A 21,855-nucleotide genomic window follows, 5' to 3' on the forward strand; every position below is an offset into this window, starting at 1 on the left:
AGTGGTAATAATGAGATTTTTTTTAAAACAACGTCCTCTTCTATTAGCAGAACTATTAATGCAAATGATTGATTCTGTATTCACAACCAGCAAAGGGTCTGGCGTAGAGATGATGCAAGCACCAGAGTTCAGCATTGGAACTGAATGTGAACTTTCCTAGTTTTTTAGACAGTTTGAATTTGGGATTCCAGTTTAGGCGCATCTCGAGTAAGACAATCCCCCCCACACACACACACATTTCCTAAGGAGAAATTAATTTTGTAGAAACATAGCAGAGGTTTAGTTTTTAAGTCTGTTATTGAAATTCAGATCATGGATATGTGCCTGCAAATTTGATTTTAATTTAATAAACTTTTCGAGTGTGGGAACATCCTTAATTTTTTTTTTAAAACAGTCCTAAGTTCTGTTGCAAAGGCTCCCTGTTCCTACAAAACCTACCTGTCCTACAAGAGAGGAAGCCCAATACAGCAGACTTTAGGAGGTTCAGTCGTAAGTGGGAATGGTCCCTTGGTCTGCTTGCTCACCCCAGTGCTAACCCAACATTCTGTGAAGGGAAGTCCTGATGCTACAGACTTCCCATGGTTTGCAAAAAGGAAATCTGTCTTCTGCAAATTATGTTGGTCCTCAGAATCAGGGCTCTCATCCAAGGAGGGGATAACTGTGTCACTCTTCCTTTTGGCTTCATAGTGCCAGAAGGACTAGAATTCTACTGAGTGCAGGAAAGGGGGAAGGGAAATGTGGCTGGGCAGGAAGCTTGTTGAGCAGAACCAAGAGAAGAACCACTTCCCTAACCTCCCTGCTGCTTTTTAGCCCCCATGAAGGGCTTACAGGGAGTGATAAACCCCTTTCCCACATCTTGTGCTGCTCCATGAGTAACATTTTTTTATGAGACACCAAGTAATAGTTTCCCTCTCGGGGACTCTGTGAATTTTAGAGGGGGTAACAAAATAAAGCTTTATATTGGAAATCAGTTGCAACCTTAACTAAGGAGCATGTTAACGAAGTTTAATAGACATAAAAATGGAACCTCTTGAAGGCTACACACAGAGGTATCATACATGAGTAAGAAAACTCAGAACTATGTAAAAATGTGCTGATACAGTGCATGGTTAAAAGATGTTACTATCTCGGACTTCAGTAACATATAGCATGATTCTGCAGACCCTTTCTCCCACATGTAATATCACTGACTTTGCCAGGATTATGTGCAGGCGCACACCCTCTGCAGAAGGAATCTTCCTATATTTGGGTCCACTGATAGAGCAACACAAAGCAGCCTGAATGCATCGGAGAATTGGCCCTGTGGTGTGCATGTGAGTAGGTTGCCTTCTATTGGTTTGTTGCAACTTAGAAGCACCATAAAGTTATTTTTATAGCTGCTATCTAGTGAGTTCTTAAGTAATACACAGATGTTGGTTGGAAGAAGTAATAGTGACTACAATATGTTCTCGTTCAACACTTTCGATGAGCAGTCATCAGAAAAAAGAAACATGAAACCAAACTTAAGAAATGGGAAACAAAACTTAAGAAATGGTATTTCCAAAAAAATGAAGCCAGTCAAAAAGACCCTAAAGCAAAAGTGAAGCACTTTAAAATACTTAGACTCAGCATGGAGGTTTCTTAAATACACCACAACAGAGTTACAAATGGTTTGCATAGCCTTAAACAAAACATAAAGCAGAAATGCAACCAAAACCAGAATGGTTAAAATACAAGAGGTTATTTGAGCCCAACAGCTATTCTTTGAGGGGAAGGGAGAGGAGAGGGAATCCAATCCTACTGAAGCCAAAAAATAAGTGCATAAAATGTGATATTCAATAAGCAAGATGGAAAGTAGGAGGTCTAACAGGGATTTTGAAAAGTAAATACCTACCAAATCTTGTTTGTAGCTATGTTGGACTACCAAGCAGTAATTAAGGAAGAGAAGGATGTTGCAGAGAAGTTTAATGACTTTGTATCAGCCTTCACCATGGAGGACATACCCTTTAAAGCCAAATATGGACCTAGCTTCAGCAAGGTCTTGCCCATTCACCTGGATCCACTCCAAAGTTTTATATTCTAGATAGGCAGCAAGCCTATTTATTTATTTATTTATTACTTTTACCTGATAAGTCTCTGTTCAATGCACTGAGATTTTTGAAAGCAATTAGGGGATTTAGGCAGACATCTTCCATTAAAATATATTTTAAAATTAAAGGAATGTGTCTAAATCACATAGGCTGCTTTGAAAATCTCAGTGCATTGGACAGAGAGTTATCAGGTAAAAGGGATATATAATAAGAAATGATCACTTAAAACAACACATATAATGTGATCACCTACATCTATTAGACCAGTTCCACTGAAAAATGTCAATGTTAATATGGTATGAAATTTAGCTGTCTCTAGAAAGGAAGAAGACGCTCAGTCTGGGCTAGCCTGGCTTCAATGAAACACATTACATGAGATACAGACTTCTCAGATGATAATGGATGGCTATATCTGCTGTAGCTAGAAGATAAACTTTTGGGAATTTAAGAGGAAAAACGGACAAAACTTTGCTGGTTCAGGTCCATAGCTGGATATCAGGGACCAGATTTTTATAGGAGAATAGGAGGAACACGTTGTTTGTGACCAAAACTTTGATGGATCTGGTGAGACCCAGGTATCAGATCTGTGTTGCTTTTGCACTGGATTGTGCTGAAGTCTGAAGTTTTTCTGGTCAAGTAGGAGTGGCAACATGTATAGTTTATTTGGGACTGACAGTTTATCAAAAACTGATAGGAGCTAGCAATTTCTAGGTGGTGGATATGTGTGTGCGTCTTTACCCTGCTATTGAGGAGAGATGCACAGGGGTCTGGATTTTTACAAGTAGAGCCAGCTGCCCTTCTTCTCTATTTAACTGGTAGAAGTTTGGTATGAAGAAACTAGGATGAGGGTGCTGAATGTTTTTGTGGTGTTGCTTTGCCACTTTCAACAGTGTCCAGCTAAAAGCTGGTGCAGTTTTTCTCTATTCAGACAGTAGAATTGGGGGAAATGAGGATAAAGCACTGGCAAAATCAATCATGCTTTGGGGACCAGATACACGTTTTTATAGCATTACTGGGCTAAAGTGCATCAGAATGCGGATTATTCCAGTGAAGCAGGAGAGGCTATGTTTGTTTTCTATTCAGGTTGCATAATTTGGAGCTTGGGCCGCAATTTGTGAGATCCATGTGGATCCAGGTGCTGGTTGTGGGTTTTTGGAGACCTCCCGCAGGGATGCACTGGGGTCTCGGATTTTTTCCGGCTCGGTTTGTCCATTCAGGCCACAGAATTTGGGACTAAGGCTCGACATCGGACGGGTCTGGCAGGGTTCATGTGCCAGATCTCAGTGCGTGGGGTGGCTGCGTGCCGGGAGACGGTCCAGGCCCGAATCTTTTTTGGCACAGGAGCGGAGCATAGACGGGGGAAGGCCTTAGGGGCGGGATTGAGCAGGCCGCGGGCACCAGGAGACGCCGGTGCCGGCTCTGGGGCTCCGTGCTCTGGGAACGTGGGGGATGGGGCAGCGGCGACTCCACTTGATCGGCGTTGATGGGACACTCTGCGGACCCGGCCCCTCAACTCCCCAGGCCGCGGGTCACGCCGGCTTCTCCCAGCGGTGCGGAGACCCGCCCGGGGCGCGAGAGGGTTGGGCCCGGCCGGGCTGGCTCCCCGCCCCGGAGGGCGGTGCTCGGGCCGTGCCCGGCGGGGCGCTGCCGGCCGCCAGTCAGTCTGGGCGGCGCTGCGAGCAAGGGGCGGCTGGGTCGGGATGTTCAGCTGGATGGGGAAGCAGGCGGGCGGCGGGGAGCGGGCCGGCGGCGACCCGGTGCAGACGGTGACCGGGGGGCTGAAGCAGCTGTACGCGCGGCGGCTGCAGCCGCTCGAGGACTATTACCGCTTCCAGGACTTCCACTCGCCCGCGCTGGAGGAGGCCGACTTCGACAACAAGCCCATGGTGCTGCTGGTGGGGCAGTACAGCACGGGCAAGACCACCTTCATCCGGTAAATGCCGCCCCGTTGCCAGCCTGCCTGCTTCCTGCCCCCCCCAGTAAATACCGCCCCATGGCCAGCCTGCCCCCCCCAGTAAATACCGCCCCATGGCCAGCCTGCCCCCCCCAGTAAATACCGCCCCATGGCCAGCCTGCCTGCTTCCTGCCCCCCCCACCCTCCGGTAAATGCCGCCCCATTGCCAGCCTGCCTGCTTCCTGCCCCCCCCCAGTAAATACCGCCCCATGGCCAGCCTGCCCCCCCCAGTAAATACCGCCCCATGGCCAGCCTGCCCCCCCCAGTAAATGCCGCCCCATTGCCAGCCTGCCTGCTTCCTGCCCCCCCCAGTAAATACCGCCCCATGGCCAGCCTGCCTGCTTCCTGCCCCCCCCACCCTCCGGTAAATGCCGCCCCATGGCCAGCCTGCCTTCTGCCCCCCCAGTAAATACCGCCCCATGGCCAGCCTGCCCCTCCCCCAGTAAATACCGCCCCATTGCCAGCCTGCCTGCTTCCTGCCCCCCCCAGTAAATACCGCCCCATGGCCAGCCTGCCCCCCCCAGTAAATACCGCCCCATGGCCAGCCTGCCCCCCCCCAGTAAATACCGCCCCATTGCCAGCCTGCCTGCTTCCTGCCCCCCCCAGTAAATACCGCCCCATGGCCAGCCTGCCCCCCCCAGTAAATACCGCCCCATGGCCAGCCTGCCCCCCCCAGTAAATACCGCCCCATGGCCAGCCTGCCTGCTTCCTGCCCCCCCCACCCTCCGGTAAATGCCGCCCCATTGCCAGCCTGCCTTCTGCCCCCCCAGTAAATACCGCCCCATGGCCAGCCTGCCCCCCCCCCCCAGTAAATACCGCCCCATGGCCAGCCTGCCCCCCCAGTAAATACCGCCCCATGGCCAGCCTGCCTGCTTCCTGCCCCCCCCACCCTCCGGTAAATGCCGCCCCATTGCCAGCCTGCCTTCTGCCCCCCCAGTAAATACCGCCCCATGGCCAGCCTGCCCCCCCCAGTAAATACCGCCCCATTGCCAGCCTGCCTGCTTCCTGCCCCCCCCAGTAAATACCGCCCCATGGCCAGCCTGCCCCCCCCAGTAAATACCGCCCCATGGCCAGCCTGCCCCCCCCAATAAATACCGCCCCATGGCCAGCCTGCCTGCTTCCTGCCCCCCCCAGTAAATACCGCCCCATGGCCAGCCTGCCCCCCCCAGTAAATACCGCCCCATGGCCAGCCTGCCCCCCCCAATAAATACCGCCCCATGGCCAGCCTGCCCCCCCCAGTAAATACCGCCCCATGGCCAGCCTGCCTGCTTCCTGCCCCCCCCACCCTCCGGTAAATGCCGCCCCATTGCCAGCCTGCCTGCTTCCTGCCCCCCCCCAGTAAATACCGCCCCATGGCCAGCCTGCCCCCCCCAGTAAATACCGCCCCATGGCCAGCCTGCCCCCCCCAGTAAATGCCGCCCCATTGCCAGCCTGCCTGCTTCCTGCCCCCCCCAGTAAATACCGCCCCATGGCCAGCCTGCCTGCTTCCTGCCCCCCCCACCCTCCGGTAAATGCCGCCCCATGGCCAGCCTGCCTTCTGCCCCCCCAGTAAATACCGCCCCATGGCCAGCCTGCCCCTCCCCCAGTAAATACCGCCCCATTGCCAGCCTGCCTGCTTCCTGCCCCCCCCAGTAAATACCGCCCCATGGCCAGCCTGCCCCCCCCAGTAAATACCGCCCCATGGCCAGCCTGCCTGCTTCCTGCCCCCCCCAGTAAATAACGCCCCATTGCCAGCCTGCCTGCTTCCTGCCCCCCCCACCCTCCGGTAAATACCGCCCCATTGCCAGCCTGCCTTCTGCCCCCCCCCAGTAAATACCGCCCCATTGCCAGCCTGCCTGCTTCCTGCCCCCCCCAGTAAATACCGCCCCATGGCCAGCCTGCCCCCCCCAGTAAATACCGCCCCATTGCCAGCCTGCCTGCTTCCTGCCCCCCCCAGTAAATACCGCCCCATGGCCAGCCTGCCCCCCCCAGTAAATACCGCCCCATGGCCAGCCTGCCCCCCCCAGTAAATGCCGCCCCATTGCCAGCCTGCCTGCTTCCTGCCCCCCCAGTAAATACCGCCCCATGGCCAGCCTGCCCCCCCCAGTAAATACCGCCCCATGGCCAGCCTGCCCCCCCCAGTAAATACCGCCCCATGGCCAGCCTGCCTGCTTCCTGCCCCCCCCAGTAAATAACGCCCCATTGCCAGCCTGCCTTCTGCCCCCCCCGGTAAATACCGTCCCATTGCCAGCCTGCCTTCTGCCCCCCCCAGTAAATACCGTCCCATTGCCAGCCTGCCTTCTGCCCCCCCCCCAGTAAATACCGCCCCATTGCCAGCCTGCCTGCTTCCTGCCCCCCCCACCCTCCGGTAAATGCCGCCCCATTGCCAGCCTGCCTTCTGCCCCCCCCCCAGTAAATACCGCCCCATTGCCAGCCTGCCTTCTGCCCCCCCCAGTAAATACCGCCCCATTGCCAGCCTGCCTTCTGCCCCCCCCCAGTAAATACCGCCCCATTGCCAGCCTGCCTGCTTCCTGCCCCCCCACACCCTCCGGTAAATGCCGCCCCATTGCCAGCCTACCCCCCCCCAGTAAATACCGCCCCATTGCCAGCCTGCCTGCTTCCTGCCCCCCCACACCCTCCGGTAAATGCCGCCCCATTGCCAGCCTGCCCCCCCCAGTAAATGCCGCCCCATTGTCAGCCTGCCTGCTTCCTGCCCCCCCCACCCTCCGGTAAATGCCGCCCCATTGCCAGCCTGCCTTCTGCCCCCCCCTCAGTAAATACCGCCCCATTGCCAGCCTGCCTGCCTGCCTTCCGCCCCCCACCCACTGGTAAATGCTGCCCCATTGCCAGCCTACCCCCCCAGTAAATACCGCCCCATTGTCAGCCTGCCTGCTTCCTGCCCCCCCCACCCTCCGGTAAATACCGCCCCATTGCCAGCCTGCCTTCTGCCCCCCCCCCAGTATATATCGTCCCATTGCCAGCCTGCCTGCTTCCTGCCCCCCCCCACGCCCTCCGGTAAATGCCGCCCCATTGCCAGCCTGCCTGCTTCCTGCCCCCCCCCACACCCTCCGGTAAATACCGCCCCATTGCCAGCCTGCCTGCTTCCTGCACCCCCCACCCTCCGGTAAATACCGCCCCATTGCCAGCCTGCCTTCTGCCCCCCCCAGTAAATACCGCCCCATTGCCAGCCTGCCTTCTGCCCCCCCCAGTAAATACCGCCCCATTGCCAGCCTGCCTTCTGCCCCCCCCCAGTAAATACCGCCCCATTGCCAGCCTGCCTGCTTCCTGCCCCCCCACACCCTCCGGTAAATGCCGCCCCATTGCCAGCCTACCCCCCCCCCGGTAAATGCCGCCCCATTGCCAGCCTGCCTGCTTCCTGCCCCCCCCACACCCTCCGGTAAATACCGCCCCATTGCCAGCCTGCCCCCCCCAGTAAATGCCGCCCCATTGTCAGCCTGCCTGCTTCCTGCCCCCCCCACCCTCCGGTAAATGCCGCCCCATTGCCAGCCTGCCTTCTGCCCCCCCCTCAGTAAATACCGCCCCATTGCCAGCCTGCCTGCCTGCCTTCCGCCCCCCACCCACTGGTAAATGCTGCCCCATTGCCAGCCTACCCCCCCAGTAAATACCGCCCCATTGTCAGCCTGCCTGCTTCCTGCCCCCCCCACCCTCCGGTAAATACCGCCCCATTGCCAGCCTGCCTTCTGCCCCCCCCCAGTATATATCGTCCCATTGCCAGCCTGCCTGCTTCCTGCCCCCCCCCACGCCCTCCGGTAAATGCCGCCCCATTGCCAGGCTGCCTGCTTCCTGCCCCCCCCCACACCCTCCGGTAAATACCGCCCCATTGCCAGCCTGCCTTCTGCCCCCCCCCCCCCAGTAAATACCGCCCCATTGCCAGCCTGCCCGCCTTCCGCCCCCCACCCACTGGTAAATACCGCCCCATTGCCAGCCTGCCCCCCCCCAGTAAATACCGCCCCATTGCCAGCCTGCCTGCCTGCCTTCCGGCCCCCACCCACTGGTAAATACCACCCCATTGCCAGCCTGCCTGCCTTCCGTCCCCCCAGTAAATATCGCCCCATTTCAGAGTAGCAGCCGTGTTAGTCTGTATTCGCAAAAAGAAAAGGAGTACTTGTGGCACCTTAGAGACTAACAAATTTATTAGAGCATAAGCTTTCGTGAGCTACAGCTCACTTCATCGGATGCATTTGGTGGAAAATTTTTTTGCAATCTCCCCTCTGTATTTTCCACCAAATGCATCCGATGAAGTGAGCTGTAGCTCACGAAAGCTTATGCTCTAATAAATTTGTTAGTCTCTAAGGTGCCACGGGTACTCCTTTTCTTTTATTGCCCCATTGTCAGCCTGCCTGCTTCCTGCCTCCCCACACTCCAGTAAATACCGTCCCATTGCCAGCCTGCCTTCTGCCCCCCCCTTGCAAATACCCCCTCTTTGCCAGCCTGCCTGCCTTCCACCAAATACCGCCCCATTGCCTGCCTGCCTTCCTTCTGCCTTCACTTGGTAAATACCCCCCCCCCGCTCTTCCTCCCTCTCTCCGGTATTACCGTCCTATTGTGAGCCTGAGTACCTTCCTCCCGCCTTCATCCAGTAAATACGCCCCCACTGCCCGCCTTCACTAGGTAAATACCCCGCCCCCTCACTGCCCTTCCTTCCTCCCTCTCTCCGGTAAATACCACCCCATTGCCAGCCTGCCTTTCTCCTGCCTTCATCTGGTCAATACCCCCCTCCAGTGTCCGTCTGTATCCGGTAAATATCCCCCGGCCCCCGCCACTGCCCACCTAAGTGAAAATTCCTTGCCTCAGTCCAGTAGCGGTCCCTTGATACACCCCTTCATCTATAAATAACCCCATTGAGAGTAAACGTCCCCTTTCCTTCCTCACTTGGGTAAATACCCCCGACAGGGGTAAATACCTTCCACTGCATACCCAGGGGAACAACATAGACACATAGCCCACCACCAGCATAGTTGCCCCCTCTGCCTAAGCTTCATGCTGTAAAGACTTCAGCATCTGGGTTAAATACCTCCTTGGCCCTCCTGCCAGCACACAGTTTCATATAGTAAATACCCCACAACTACCTACTCTTGCGTGCACTGTGGTCATGCCCCGTGTCACTTTCCTTTCATACAGTAAGTATCTATTTCACACCTACACTAAATGATTAGTTCCCTGCCCCTTCATCTTCATATGATAAATACCCCTCACCCTGTCATTTCCACCCTCACCTGGTAAATACCGCCTTGGCCCTGTTGCCTATCTGTTAAATAGTTCTCCATCTGCCCCCTGCACTTGGATAAGAAAATACTCTTTCATGTGGTATTTTTCATGTGGGTGAACAAACCTACCATTTCCATACAGTAACACACCTATTATCCTTGAACAGTAACACACCTCTAGAGTAAATGCGGGGTGGAAAGTTGAGAGGCCTGTCACTCCAATGAAGACAATAACCTTGATGGCTGATGCAGAACAAGCTCCAAGATGTGGCTTGTGTTATCATGAAAGGGCAAGTGAAAACATCTCAACTGGGTGGACAGATGGAACAAATTTGCTTAGATGGGGGCTGGGCTGAAAAATGTGGAGTATGTAAAAAGCGTATACACATTATTTGAAAGTACTTTAAAAGGAGATAAAAACGTAACATGTATTAACTATTCTATCTTAAAGCCACAAAGCAAGTAGCATTGCTGTATTGAGCGAGTCAGGACCTTTTGTCTGTTGACATGCAAATTAACTAATCAGTCTAAACCAGGGGTGCGGCAGGGGGTTGGAGTGCAGGGGGGGTGCGGAATGCGGGAGGGGGCTTGGGGCAGGGGGTTAGGGTGCAGGAGGGGTTCAGGGTGCAGGCTCCAGCCTGGCGCCACTTACCTCGAGCGGCTCCAGGGTGGCAGTGGTACACAGCAGGGCTAAGACAGGCTTCCTGCCTGCCTTGGCCCCACGCTGCTTCCGGAAGTGGCCAGCATGTCCGGCAATGGCTCCTGAGGGTGGAGTGGGGCAGGCAGCTCCGCCACGTGCTACCCTCGCCTGTGGGTACCACCCCTGAAGCTCCCATGGGCCGTGGTTCCCCATTCCTGGTTAATGGGAGCTGCGGGGGCAGTGCCTCCAGGCAATGGCAGCGCATGGAGCCCTTTGCTCCCCCCTTCCCCCCCGGGGCCTAAGGGATGTGGTGCCGGCTGCTTCGGGGAGCGGAGTGGAGCCAGGGCAGGCAGGGAGCCTGCCTTAGCCCCGCTGTGCCAAGGGGCTGGCAATCCCATGGGCTGGATTGAAAAACCTGACTGGCTGGATCCAGCCTCCTGGCTATAGTTTGCCCTCCCCTGGTAAGCCTTCTGTTGTGTTATCACTGTATTGGAGAGTAAAACTCTTCTAAATGTCTGCAAAATATGATATTTAAGTTTGATGCACATTTCTGAATTTTTGCAGCACTCTGTCGTTTTGTTTTTGCCTTCCTGTTTAAGGATGCTGTCTCATGGTTTTTTGTACTGATAGGAAGGAATATGTGGTGTTTTCCATTTACTGTAATATTTTTCTAGTTTGTTTCAATGAATGGTAGATACTGAGAGTTAATATAGTATGTATCAGCAATCAAGTGTAAAAAACCTAAAAGCTGTGCAGCCCATAGTGCTAGTTTTGGTGTTGCATTCACATGCAAGATCCAGATTTGCGAGTGACCCTGGTACTTCTGTTTCTGTGGCTGATAGATTTCAGACCCCTCAGAAAGGTAGCACATGCACAGTAAGTTGTACATAGGTATATACCACTCTACGCTTTCTTGAGTTTAGTATAAGTAAGATTGCACCTGGGTAGGAGGTAAGATCTTTTAGAAATGATAGTTTTATGAAATATAGTTCTGTGGAGATAGCCAACTTTGAAGGAAATGGGACTCAACAATTCTATACCAGTGATCACTCTGATGTCTTGCTCAGGACACCCAGAACTGTGAGCAACTGTGTTACACCTCTGCCTTAGCAAGAGTGAGAGCTTTGCCACTGCTAAGTTGTGTGTCAGTTCCCTGACACACCAGCCTGTCTGTCTTTCCAACAAACTCATCAAGACTCTACCAATGTAAACTTTCAGGAAACAATCACTGAAGCCCAGTTCCTGACTTCTCCAGAGACATCTCCCTGCAGTGTCCAGTCCCTCTGACTGGACAGTCTCAGAAATTGTTTGGTGTCTCCAAAGAGAGAGTGCACACATCAGACTGTAGGTTAGCTGAAAACTCACCCTTCACTTTAATACACAGTACTGAGATAGTTTTGTAATAAAACAAGAATAAGTTTATTAACAAAGAAGAGAGATTTTATTGACAATAAACAAGAGAAAAAGAGATAGATATGGTTGCAAATAAAACAACACATTTTCTTGTGACTAAAACTTAATCTTAGTGATCTTTGCCTAAGCAGTTTTCTTACATCAAGTTATCAGCATCTCCCCAGGTTAAGAGAATGCAACTTTCACATGCTCAAAAGGTGCTGTTCCCTGTGTCCCCCTAACTGATGGGTAACAAATATCTTTTTGCTCCCTTTTTATTACTCAGAGTCCATTGTCTCTGCCTCAAGAACCAGGAAGGCTTTCTGGGGTGCAGATTCTGTCCCATGCTGTGATGGTTCAGTGGTCTTCTCCCTTGCTCATTTAGCTTCATGGCTTTGTTTACATTATATGTAAATGTACTTCCATTGTCCTCTGCCTGTAACCAAGCTGGTCAGACATATATAATTATATATATTGCAATATATATGTGTATATATATAGAGAGAGTATAAGATCCGTACATGTATCACACAATGGCTTTCAGGACCTGTGTGTCACCAGTACACACATTGCACCTTTGAGAGAGAGAGAGAGAGAGAGAGAGAGATGGCCGTACCAAATTCACGGTCCATTTTGGTCAATTTCATAGTCATAGGATTTTAAAAATTGCAAATTTCATGATTTCAGCTATTTAAATCTGAAATTTCACGGTGTTGTAATTGTAGGGGACCTGACCCAAAAAGGAGTTGTGGTGGGGGGTCGCAAAGGTTATTGTGGGGATGCTGCTACCCTTACTTCTGCACTGCTGCTGCTGACAGTGGTGCTGCCTTCAGAGCTGGGCAGCTAGAGTGTGGCAGCTGCTGGCCAGGAGCCCAGTTCTGAAGGCAACACCCCTGCCAGCAACAGTGCAGAAGTAAGGATGGCATGGTATGGTATTGCCACCCTTACTTCTACATTGCCGCCTGCAGAGCTGGGCCTTCAGTCAGCTGCCACCACTCTCCAACTGCCCAGCATTGAAGGCAGCAGTACAGAAGTAAGGGTGGCATGGTATGGTATTGCCACCCTTACTTTTGTGCTGCTGCTGGTGGGGTGCTGCCTTCAGAACTGGGTGCCCAGCCAACAGCCTCCACTCTCCAACCACCAGCTGCCACTCTCCGGACACCCAGCTCTGAAGGCAGCGCAGAAGTAAGGATGGCAATACTGTGGCCCTCCTAAAATAACCTTGTGACCCCCCCACAAAACTCCCTTTTTGGTCAGGACCCCCAATTTGAGAAACTCTGGTCCCCCCCATGAAATCTGGTCTTTTGTGTGCTTTTATATTATACTATACAGATTTCACGGTCTGTGACATGTTTTTCATGGCCATGAATTTGGTAGGGCTCTAGATCAGTGGTTCCCGAACTGGGGTTCACAAAATGTCACAGGGGGTTCTTGGGGAAAAATTTCCTAATGGCAGACTGAGCTGTCCATAGGGACCCCAGGCAGTATGGGGCCAGCAGGCCCTTGGGGACTCCAAGAGCTCAGCAGATCAAAGCAAGCATATCTATCACACTGAGGAGATTTAAACTTCAAGACTCCTTATATGAAATAGAAAGGGAGGTGAATATTTTTTTGCTGTTTTTAAAATTCAATAGGCTGTTTTTAAATTATTATGAAGAACAAATTTAAGCTTTGTTTGTTTGCCTGGACTGCTCAAGACCTGAATGCTTGTATAGGAGGAACTCTTTGAGTTGGTTTCTTAAATACTTTCATGCTGTTTCACATCTGATACTTCTTGATGAAACATAGGAGCCAGAGGTGCCAGTATGGGGGGGCGATGAGGGTCACGTGCGGCTCTCGTGTCAGCACCACATCCCCTCACCTTTTTTTCCGGCAGTGTCCCCGCACCGGCCCCAGGGTGCACGGGGGCTTTGACCCCGCACCTCTTTTTTCTACTGGTGCCTCTGATAGGAGCCTTGTCTTATAACAGGCTTAATCAAAAATGATACAAGCTACAAAAGTGAGATCTTGGAAGAATGTTGCCATTTTCATAATGTAATAAAAATACTGTAATGATAAATAAAAGTTAATAAATAGTGTGTAATAAGCATGTCATAAAAACAAATTTTATATATCTAAGATCACTGCTTTTATAATTTATGCTGAGGTAAGGGAGAAAATCCCTGGAAATACTCATTTTTTAGGAGGGGGTTCACGAGACTTGACATTTTAGTGATAGGGTTCGCGGGTTGTTAAAGTTTGGGAACCACTGTTCTAGATCTATATTATGGCAACACTGTGCTGGGGCAATGAGTGTGTCAGGCCTGATGTGAGTTACAGTATGTGGGGGCTCTCTGCCACTTGGCCTTGAAGGGCTTGTGGGCACAATCACTTAAAGATATTAAACTTTTTGTGAGCTGCCCTGTATAAGACATAGTACTATTTACAATTAAATATTCTCACAATGACTTTTTTTAAAAAATGTGGGCTAGGTTCAGCATTTTTCCTGTTGCTTTTCCTGTCGTTCCTGTTTCTCCTGTTACTTCAAACACTTGTTTGGTAATTACTTTACAATTATGTTCAGGGCATGACCTTGCAAATATATACTGAGCATGAAAATGTCTGGGTTTCCCCACATGTTAATTATACAAAGTTGCTAGTGTTTTTTGCGTTCTTCATAAATTGCACTGAAAATTTGCTTTTCTCAAGTACAGTAACTTAAAAGAAAAGGAGTACCCGTGGCACCTTAGAGACTAACAAATTTATTAGAGCATAAGCTTTCGTGAGCTACAGCTCACTGTAGCTCACGAAAGCTTATGCTCTAATAAATTTGTTAGTCTCTAAGGTGCCACGGGTACTCCTTTTCTTTTTGCGAATACAGACTAACACGGCTGCTACTCTGAAACCAGTAACTTAAAACTGTCCAAGGAACATTGTAGAGGTGAGGATCAAATTTTAATCTGCTTTTTATATCTGCAAGGTTCATGAAAGTCCTACTTTAAATTCTACAAAACTTTTTTTCTTATTCTCTCAATACCCTACAATAACAAACTGTTTTTTCTGTTTTAACATAGGCTAAGATTCTACAGACACTTATACCCATATTTACCCCTACTCGTCTGAACAGTTCAACTATCTTCAAATACTTAAATAGCAAGTCAGTTTTCTCTTCTCTTATTTACAGCTACCCATTGAAAGCTTGAAACTGAATTTGGTTTCTTTAGTGATTATTGCTTCCATCTAGCAAACTCTTATATACAGCTTAATTTTGCTCAGCTGAGTAAATTGAGTGTATGCATAAGTGTTTGCAGAATTAAGAATTAGGACATAATTAGGTAAGGAAACCAAATTCAGCGTTGGGCTCCCAAAGGGTAGCTGCAGATAAGAGAAGTGGAAAAGTTGTATTTTAAGGCTATTTGTGAAAAATAGTTTATTGTCCAAACACTGCTCTGTGCTCACATGAACTTTTTTTTTTTTTAAAGTTAAAATCTGCTTTGTGGGTTTGGAGTCTGTATAATATATTTCCAAATCAATGTATTACTTGACTTAAGGGCAAATTTAAGTTAGAGCAAATATTTCATGGATCTTCAGGTCTTCTGTACTCTTTGTTTTGAAGTCAAGGGATAGTTTTGGAAAATAAACATAAAGTTCAAACATTCCAATATTCCTTGCAGGGCTTTTTAAAAAAATATTTTTGGTGCCACCTTCTTGTATGTAATCTGCTTTTAACTTAATTCTATTCCCTACAATGTTTAGTAATGTAGTTAACTGCTGTGAGTGTAGAGATTGGGCAGAGAGAAGTGAAAAATATTATTTTATTATAAATAAATATTGGCTGGTAAATTTTTTCTTCCAGCAGGTTTTTCACAAGTAAACTTTGATTTACACCTGAAGTCATAAATCCATACTGTTCCTGCTTGCTTCTGCATTTAATGCTCTGCTTCCTCAAGAAGGATTGAAATTTAAAAGGTGGAAAACCATTTTACCCCAGAAAAATACAGTCTTTTCTACTAAGTCAGCAAAACACTTAACTTTTAAATATGTAAGTAGTCCCATTGAAGTAACTTGCTTAAAGTAGCACATGCTTAAATGTTTTGCCTGATTGGGGGCTGAATGAATGAAGGAAGTAGGTAAGGATCATATGAGTGCTGGTTGTTGTTTCTTAGTGTTAGATTCGTGTCATATGGAGAAGTTTTGGTTTTAGTCAACCTGAATGCAATTTTTTGTATTGTTTACAGTTAGTATATAGTCTCTTTTAACTTTAGACATAGACAAAAATGTAAAGTTATGGTTTTAGGTGCTACTTTTCCCCCTCCCCTTACAAACTCCCCAAACACTAATTCCTCAACACCAAGCCTATACAGAATGAAAGTAGATAAAGGAATGCTGTCAAGATTTCAAATAATTTGAACAAATCTCTACATGTTTCTAATAACACTTCAGCTGCACCCTTGATACTGTTGATGCATTTTGCACTTAGTGCAAATGACCAGTTTAGTTTTATTATCCTATCTGGTTATTGTGTAGTAGTACAGTATTGATTGTTTGAGCATTTGATACTGCCAGAGAATGTCTAAAGAAGTATATAATTTAAAAAACAAACCAAACAAAATGTATTTTTAATTCAAATAATAAATCCAGCAAAAATTTCTATTCATCATCTTCCCCGTTTTGTTTTTTAGGAAAAGCTATCTTTATTTTAGGTTTAAACTGTGTAACAGCATACCCTTAATCCTTCTATTACTCTCTCAGTTTGTCATGGTTACTATAAAGAAGGAAGGAACTACTGTGCATCCAGTACCTTTTCGCAAGAGTATGCAAAACGAAAACAAAACAATTTTTTTTTGAAGGTGAAGAGAAATGGGGAAAGTTGACAATTTGTTACATCAAACAGGAACTAGCCCTTATGCTTTTATAGTCAGCTGTGGTGTTTATTTTTTTTCCTATTTAATGATCAAATAAATTTCTACCCTACTTTAAAATCTTGTTGCATCGAGTTTCATTTTGATATCAATGTGAGGTTTAAGCGTTCTTATACTACTAAATAGATGCATTTTAAAACTAGAAGGGTCTGACTTTTTTTAAAAAACTAATCCAAAGCAAGGAAATTCAGAATTAAAGCTAAAAGAAAAGGAGGACTTGTGGCACCTTAAAGCTGTTTCTCTCCTTAGTCTGCCAAGTTGAGCTTTGTTAATACATTCAGTATTAGGCAAATGGTGCAATGGTACTTAATTTTTTTTGTTCCCATAGCCAGTGTCAAGAATTGAGGCAAGATTTTAAACATTTTTGTCAAAGTTACACTTTCAAAATGTGGGAGCATATAAAATCTTGGGTTTGCAAAGGGTATATGAGTATATTTAACCCGATTGTGGGAAAGAACTGACAATGGCCCTGTGTCTGTCATGGTCCGGATAAGATTTCTGATACTTTTTAATCTCTGTGGATTTGTAAAGATTACATTTGTCTTTCACTGACATCAAATGTCATGAGTTTTCATTCAGAGCAGAATTCTCACACTTAAACAAACATCCTCTGCCTGGACTAAAGAGCCCAGTTCATAAAACAAAAAGAGAGGTTTTGTGACTGTTGGCTATTTTGAGTGGAGTGGCCCTGAGGGAGGAAAGAAGCTTTCCATTGTGTCTCTACATGTCCTAACAATTGCTAGCTAGAGCATCCTTGCTTAATGTTGCTGAGAAGCAGTTAGCTTGTGCTAATGCAATAGTTCAGCATAACTGAAGCAATGCACTTTAAAAGTTGATCACCATGTCATGAACTCTGCCTAATTCGTGGCACATCTAATTTTGAAATGAAGTTTCCCACAGTTTGGCTTTAAGTTCTGCAAGGACGTCTTGGGAAGACCTTACAGAATTCATTTTAAGTGCAGGAAGGCTGCACCTCATGTAGAAGCAAAACTTGCAGTCCACAGGATATGTGTGGCATGAACTACAGTAGTCTGTCTGTGAGACGCATACTATTTTTAAATAGTCTTCCTGTAAACTCTTGGACTCCTTCTCTAGTGATCTTTGCTGACAAGGCCATGAGGTTACTGGTGCTATAAATCTGGGTGTTTTCCTGTGTTAACATAATGTATTGTACAAAAACCACTAGTTTTTCAGGTTTCAGAGTAGCAGCCATGTTAGCCTGTATTTGCAAAAAGAAAAGGAGTACTTGTGGCACCTTAGAGACTAACAAATTTATTTGAGCATAAGCTTTCATGAGCTACAGCTCACTTCATCGGATGCAACTTACTGAGACTGCCCTCTCCTTTCATGTGGCTGGGTGAAAATGGTGTTTTTACATTGAGAGGAAGCATGCTAACACTACCTGCAACTGGTAGTCAAGATCTGGTTCTGTTCTGGACTCTGCTACAGACTTGCTGTATGACTGTGAGCCAGTCACTTAACCTCTTTGCCTCATTTTTCCTGTTTTCAGATATTCATAATTTCTGTCTTACCAGGGTGTTATATATGTATCTTCACTTCTTCAGTATTTCTAGTGTGCAGTGGGTCTCCTTGGAGACCTGTGGCTTCATCTATATGGCTCTGTCTCTGAACTGGGGATTAAGATTGTTGCTGCCACTTTGTAAGCTTAATCATTTTCCATCAGCAGGAGTCTCTGGAAATGCTGATTCATAGCAAAATAGGAGACTTAGAACCAAAAATAGATGCTCTTTTTGAAGAAGAGCAACCAACACCAGTGAAAAGGAAATCCTTATTTGAAAACAAAGTATACTTGATCTATGGAACTCACTGCTGCAGCTACTGATTCAAATAATTTTAGATTAAAAAAGATTAATACACTAGCATCTGTAGTTACAAGTGTTATCTAAGGACTAGATGCTGCAAGGGGATCCATGTGGGTGTAGGGATGTGCAGATCCATTTTCAGGATTTAGACCTTAGCTATAATAGCGTAAGACAGCGATGGCCAACTTGTGGCTCCGGAGCCATATGCGGCTCCTTGTATAGGAACCGACTCCAGGGCTGGAGCTACAGGCGCCAACTTTCCAATGTGCCGGGGGAGCTCACTGCTCAACCCTTGGCTCTGCCATAGGCCCTGCCCCCACTCCACCCCTTCCCGTGCCCTCCCCTGAGTCTGCAGTGCCCTCACTCCTCCTCATCACCCCCAGAGCCTCCTGCACACCATGAAACAGGTGATTGGGAGGTGTGGGGAGGGAGCGGGAGGTGCTGATCTGGCAGTGCTGCTGGTGGGCAGGAGGTACGGGGAGCCAGGGGTGAGGGGGAGCTGATGGGGGGCTGCTGACGTATTATGGTGGCTCTTTGGCAATGTACATTGGTAAATTCTGGCTCCTTTTCAGGCTCAGGTTGGCCACCCCTGGTGTAAGGGCTATCCATTTTCATATATCTGGGCATAAAATGAACATCCCCTGAGCTCAAGAATGCATACTATTCTCTTTCTGCACCCCCGCTTCTGCCAAATAAATAACATAGTCATGGCGTTGTACACTCCTGCAGGTGCATTAAGCAGAAGCTGGTATAAGTCACTCCTGGAAGCAGAACAATGTACTTGATGGACTTTGGTCTGTTCTGATCTCATGTTAGTAAATAGGAGGTTCAGGGAGAGAAGCTCTCTCCTAATCTTTAGGCTCTTACATGTCATCTTTATGTTTTGGGTCTGTATGAGCAAAGGGTTGTTAGAATTTTACTTAAAATAATAGTTTCTTCCCTTCTTCCATTCCTCCAGTTTTTAGACCTCATGTAAGACAATGGAGTTGTTCCCTGTAGCTTGTACAGTAATAGTTTGGTGCTACTTGGAGCAAGTTTACCAAGGCTGGTGAAGAGATTCTATTTCAAAGCTATCATAGTCTTAGTTCCTTGATTTTACTTCTTTGTACCAATATTATCACGCTTTGGTTGTTTGGGTTCTGTTGAACTGAAGGCAAAGTGAAACGGGAATTGTTTAACAAGTGGAAAAGCTCCATGGAATATATATGCAGCTACAGCAGCCTTGAAGTAAGGCTAAATTAGTGCAGTTTTACAAAATGACACACAACCTACCAAACCATCCCTAGCTATTGACCCCACGGTAGCAGCCTTGTCCAGGCTCCCACCCATTGAATGCTCAGAGTATTCTGCCATTGGCTGTCAGAGCAATGGTACTACCACTAAAGAATTGCCTGAAGAATTGTCTTGATAGGTTCAATTTTGATTATTTTAAGGTGTTGACTATGGCAATCTGCAAATGTGCCCTAAATTGTAGTTAGCCATGATTGGCTTTAAATACACCAATACTTGGGAAACCCATGGACCTAGTAATTCTTGAATAATCAGGTTCTCTTCATTTGAGAGAGAATCTTGAACTACTAAATCCTCAATTGTTTTCCTAGGTGCAACTTTTCAAGGGTATTTCTAGGGTACTTCTGCTGTTTATATTATGAACAGGGAGTTAGAGCACAATTTTCTTGAAGCTAAGCAGGGCTGATTGTAGTTGCTCTTTCCTTCTCTGAATCTGGAAAAACAGGTAAGCCAGTGTAAGCTGCAAAAGCACATGTTACTTAATAAACTGAATAGGTATAGGGAATCTTTTGCTGTTAATATTGGCCTCGAATCAGGAATACCTCCCATTCAGAAAAGCATGGAAGCCTGTCCTCAACCTTTAAGCATGTGCTTAAGTTCCATTGAAAATAAGCACTTAAGCTGATCCATGAAGGAGACTATCCTGCCTTTGTCTGTAGCGTATCCTTAGTGATTCAGCAGGAGATGGAAAACCCATCATAATACTTTTTGAGATTTTCACCTATTTTATTATACACAAAAACATGACCAGAGAATTCTATTGATGAGGCTGACCACATCCACAACTGAATCCACCTCTAAACTGGAATTAAGTAGCTGCTCCAGCACCAGCCTCAGCCTTTATGTCAGCACCAAGTGGAGCGGTACTGCGTCTGTAGGTATCTCTGTCAGCCTCTCCCCGAGTAAGACGAGCAGGGTGTTCACCTTCCAGACCTTTGGGCCGTGGTCTGTCAGGGCGGCTATAGCACAGGGTGACGAGCACAATCTCGGGGGGTAGATGAAGATAATCATGCAAATACTGGATACCCTCGTTGGTCAGATACCAGTAAAAGTGCCTCCAATCAAACTTCTCCTTCACATAGCCACACGATTTCAGTGACTGCATGGCTTTCATGACATGGAGGTTGGGCACATTCTTGTCTTCCAGCTCTGGGTGTTTAGGTATGTGAACATCTTTCTTGGCCACCATCATCCCTCCTTAAAAAGGAGTTCGTAGATGGCAGTCCGGTTCTTCTTGGGCATCAACATCATGGCGGTAGCAGTAAGCCCGAGAGCTGGAAAGCTAGGCAATTGTGCAAATAGGAAGGAAATTGTCTTCAACTGAAATGCATATATGTGCCTGAGGGCAGAAATTAGTTCTGCAATTGGAGCTTAGTTAACAATTCTGTTATGCAATTCAGACTCAAGTTCATCTCCTGCTCCCCCATGTGTTGGCTCTACAGATGTTAACAGAAGAAAAGTTTACTTATGTATGTTACTAAAATCAGCAGATGTGACTGAATTCAGCTAGCAGTCAGGTCTGTTCAGGAAGTTGCTGTCGTTTTCACATGCTCGCTTTTCTGACCATACCCACAAGTTTAAAAACCCCTCTCTCTATAGGCCTTGCTGTTAGCAGCACACATATAAGCTTAAATACACAAGTGCTAAATGAGACTTCCTAATGTATGCATTGCTGTATTTGCTGGCAGCAGTCATGTGCAGCAGCATACCTTGAATTAACTTCAACTTTGTGTAGTCATGCTTGAATCACTTGTAGCCCTAACTGGTGAAGTGAATCTTATAGTTGAGGGCATGTTTTTATCTATGGTTTTACAGGGGAGGATTGACTTTCATTATTCTGACTTTATCGGCTTTTTGTGAAAATTTGGAATTCCAACTTTACACTCTGACAGCTATTTCTAGCCAAGAAAAATAGTGAAATGCATAAAAAGTTAGCCCCTGATGGTTGGACTGAGGGGGTATATGTCTCTTGAATTTTATTTCTTTATTGTAATTATAAAGAAAATGGCAGTATTTTTTTTTATGGAAGTGCTTGCTTATATTTCCTTTCCTTTTTATAATTCCCCGTTCCTAGGTACCTATTAGAACAGGACTTTCCAGGCATGAGGATCGGTCCAGAGCCTACCACAGATTCTTTCATTGCTGTGATGTATGGAGATGCAGAAGGGAGTACTCCTGGAAATGCATTGGTTGTGGACCCCAAGAAGCCATTCCGTAAACTCAGCCGCTTTGGAAATGCTTTTCTGAACAGGTAAGGGCAGGCTCGTTGCTGGCTTTTTGTTTTTAAGTTTAAAGTTCCATCCGTCTCGCCTTCTCCATGACATTTACTAAGACTACTCCTTTTCTGCTATATTCCTTTTTAACGAGATAATTCATGCATATTCAAATGCAGCAACCAGCAATTGGGAATTGTTATACAAATTAATATCTAAAGATTAAAATACCATATAGTGAATTTTTAATGTGGAGCTGAACATGTCAAATCACAACAGTTGACTGTGAAGGGAGAGAACATGCAGTAAACAAACATTTTAATGGTGGTCCAGACTACACAAAAATATAAATATGGTATATGTTCA

The 21,855-nt window shown here is 47.3% G+C and overlaps 2 protein-coding genes across 2 annotated transcripts in view; one reads left to right on the forward strand and one right to left on the reverse strand.

Moving 5' to 3' along the window:
* Positions 1-3,707: 3,707 nt before the first annotated feature.
* Positions 3,708-21,855, forward strand: part of EHD4 (EH domain containing 4) — a 65,297-nt gene continuing 47,149 nt past the window's right edge. Inside the window, exons 1-2 of the mRNA XM_038405592.2 lie at positions 3,708-4,002; positions 21,351-21,527. Of these exons, the coding sequence (XP_038261520.1) occupies positions 3,770-4,002; positions 21,351-21,527 (410 nt within the window). The 5' untranslated portion in view covers positions 3,708-3,769. The remainder of the gene's footprint in view (positions 4,003-21,350; positions 21,528-21,855) is intronic.
* Positions 19,982-20,543, reverse strand: LOC119857128 (40S ribosomal protein S10-like). Its single transcript, XM_038405593.2, has one exon. It carries the CDS (start codon positions 20,466-20,468, stop codon positions 20,085-20,087), a length of 384 nt encoding a protein of 127 aa, XP_038261521.1. The 5' UTR covers positions 20,469-20,543; the 3' UTR covers positions 19,982-20,084.

Source organism: Dermochelys coriacea, chromosome 6 (genome assembly GCF_009764565.3).
Source record: "Dermochelys coriacea isolate rDerCor1 chromosome 6, rDerCor1.pri.v4, whole genome shotgun sequence".
In the NCBI taxonomy this organism is placed as follows: Eukaryota; Metazoa; Chordata; order Testudines; family Dermochelyidae; genus Dermochelys; species Dermochelys coriacea.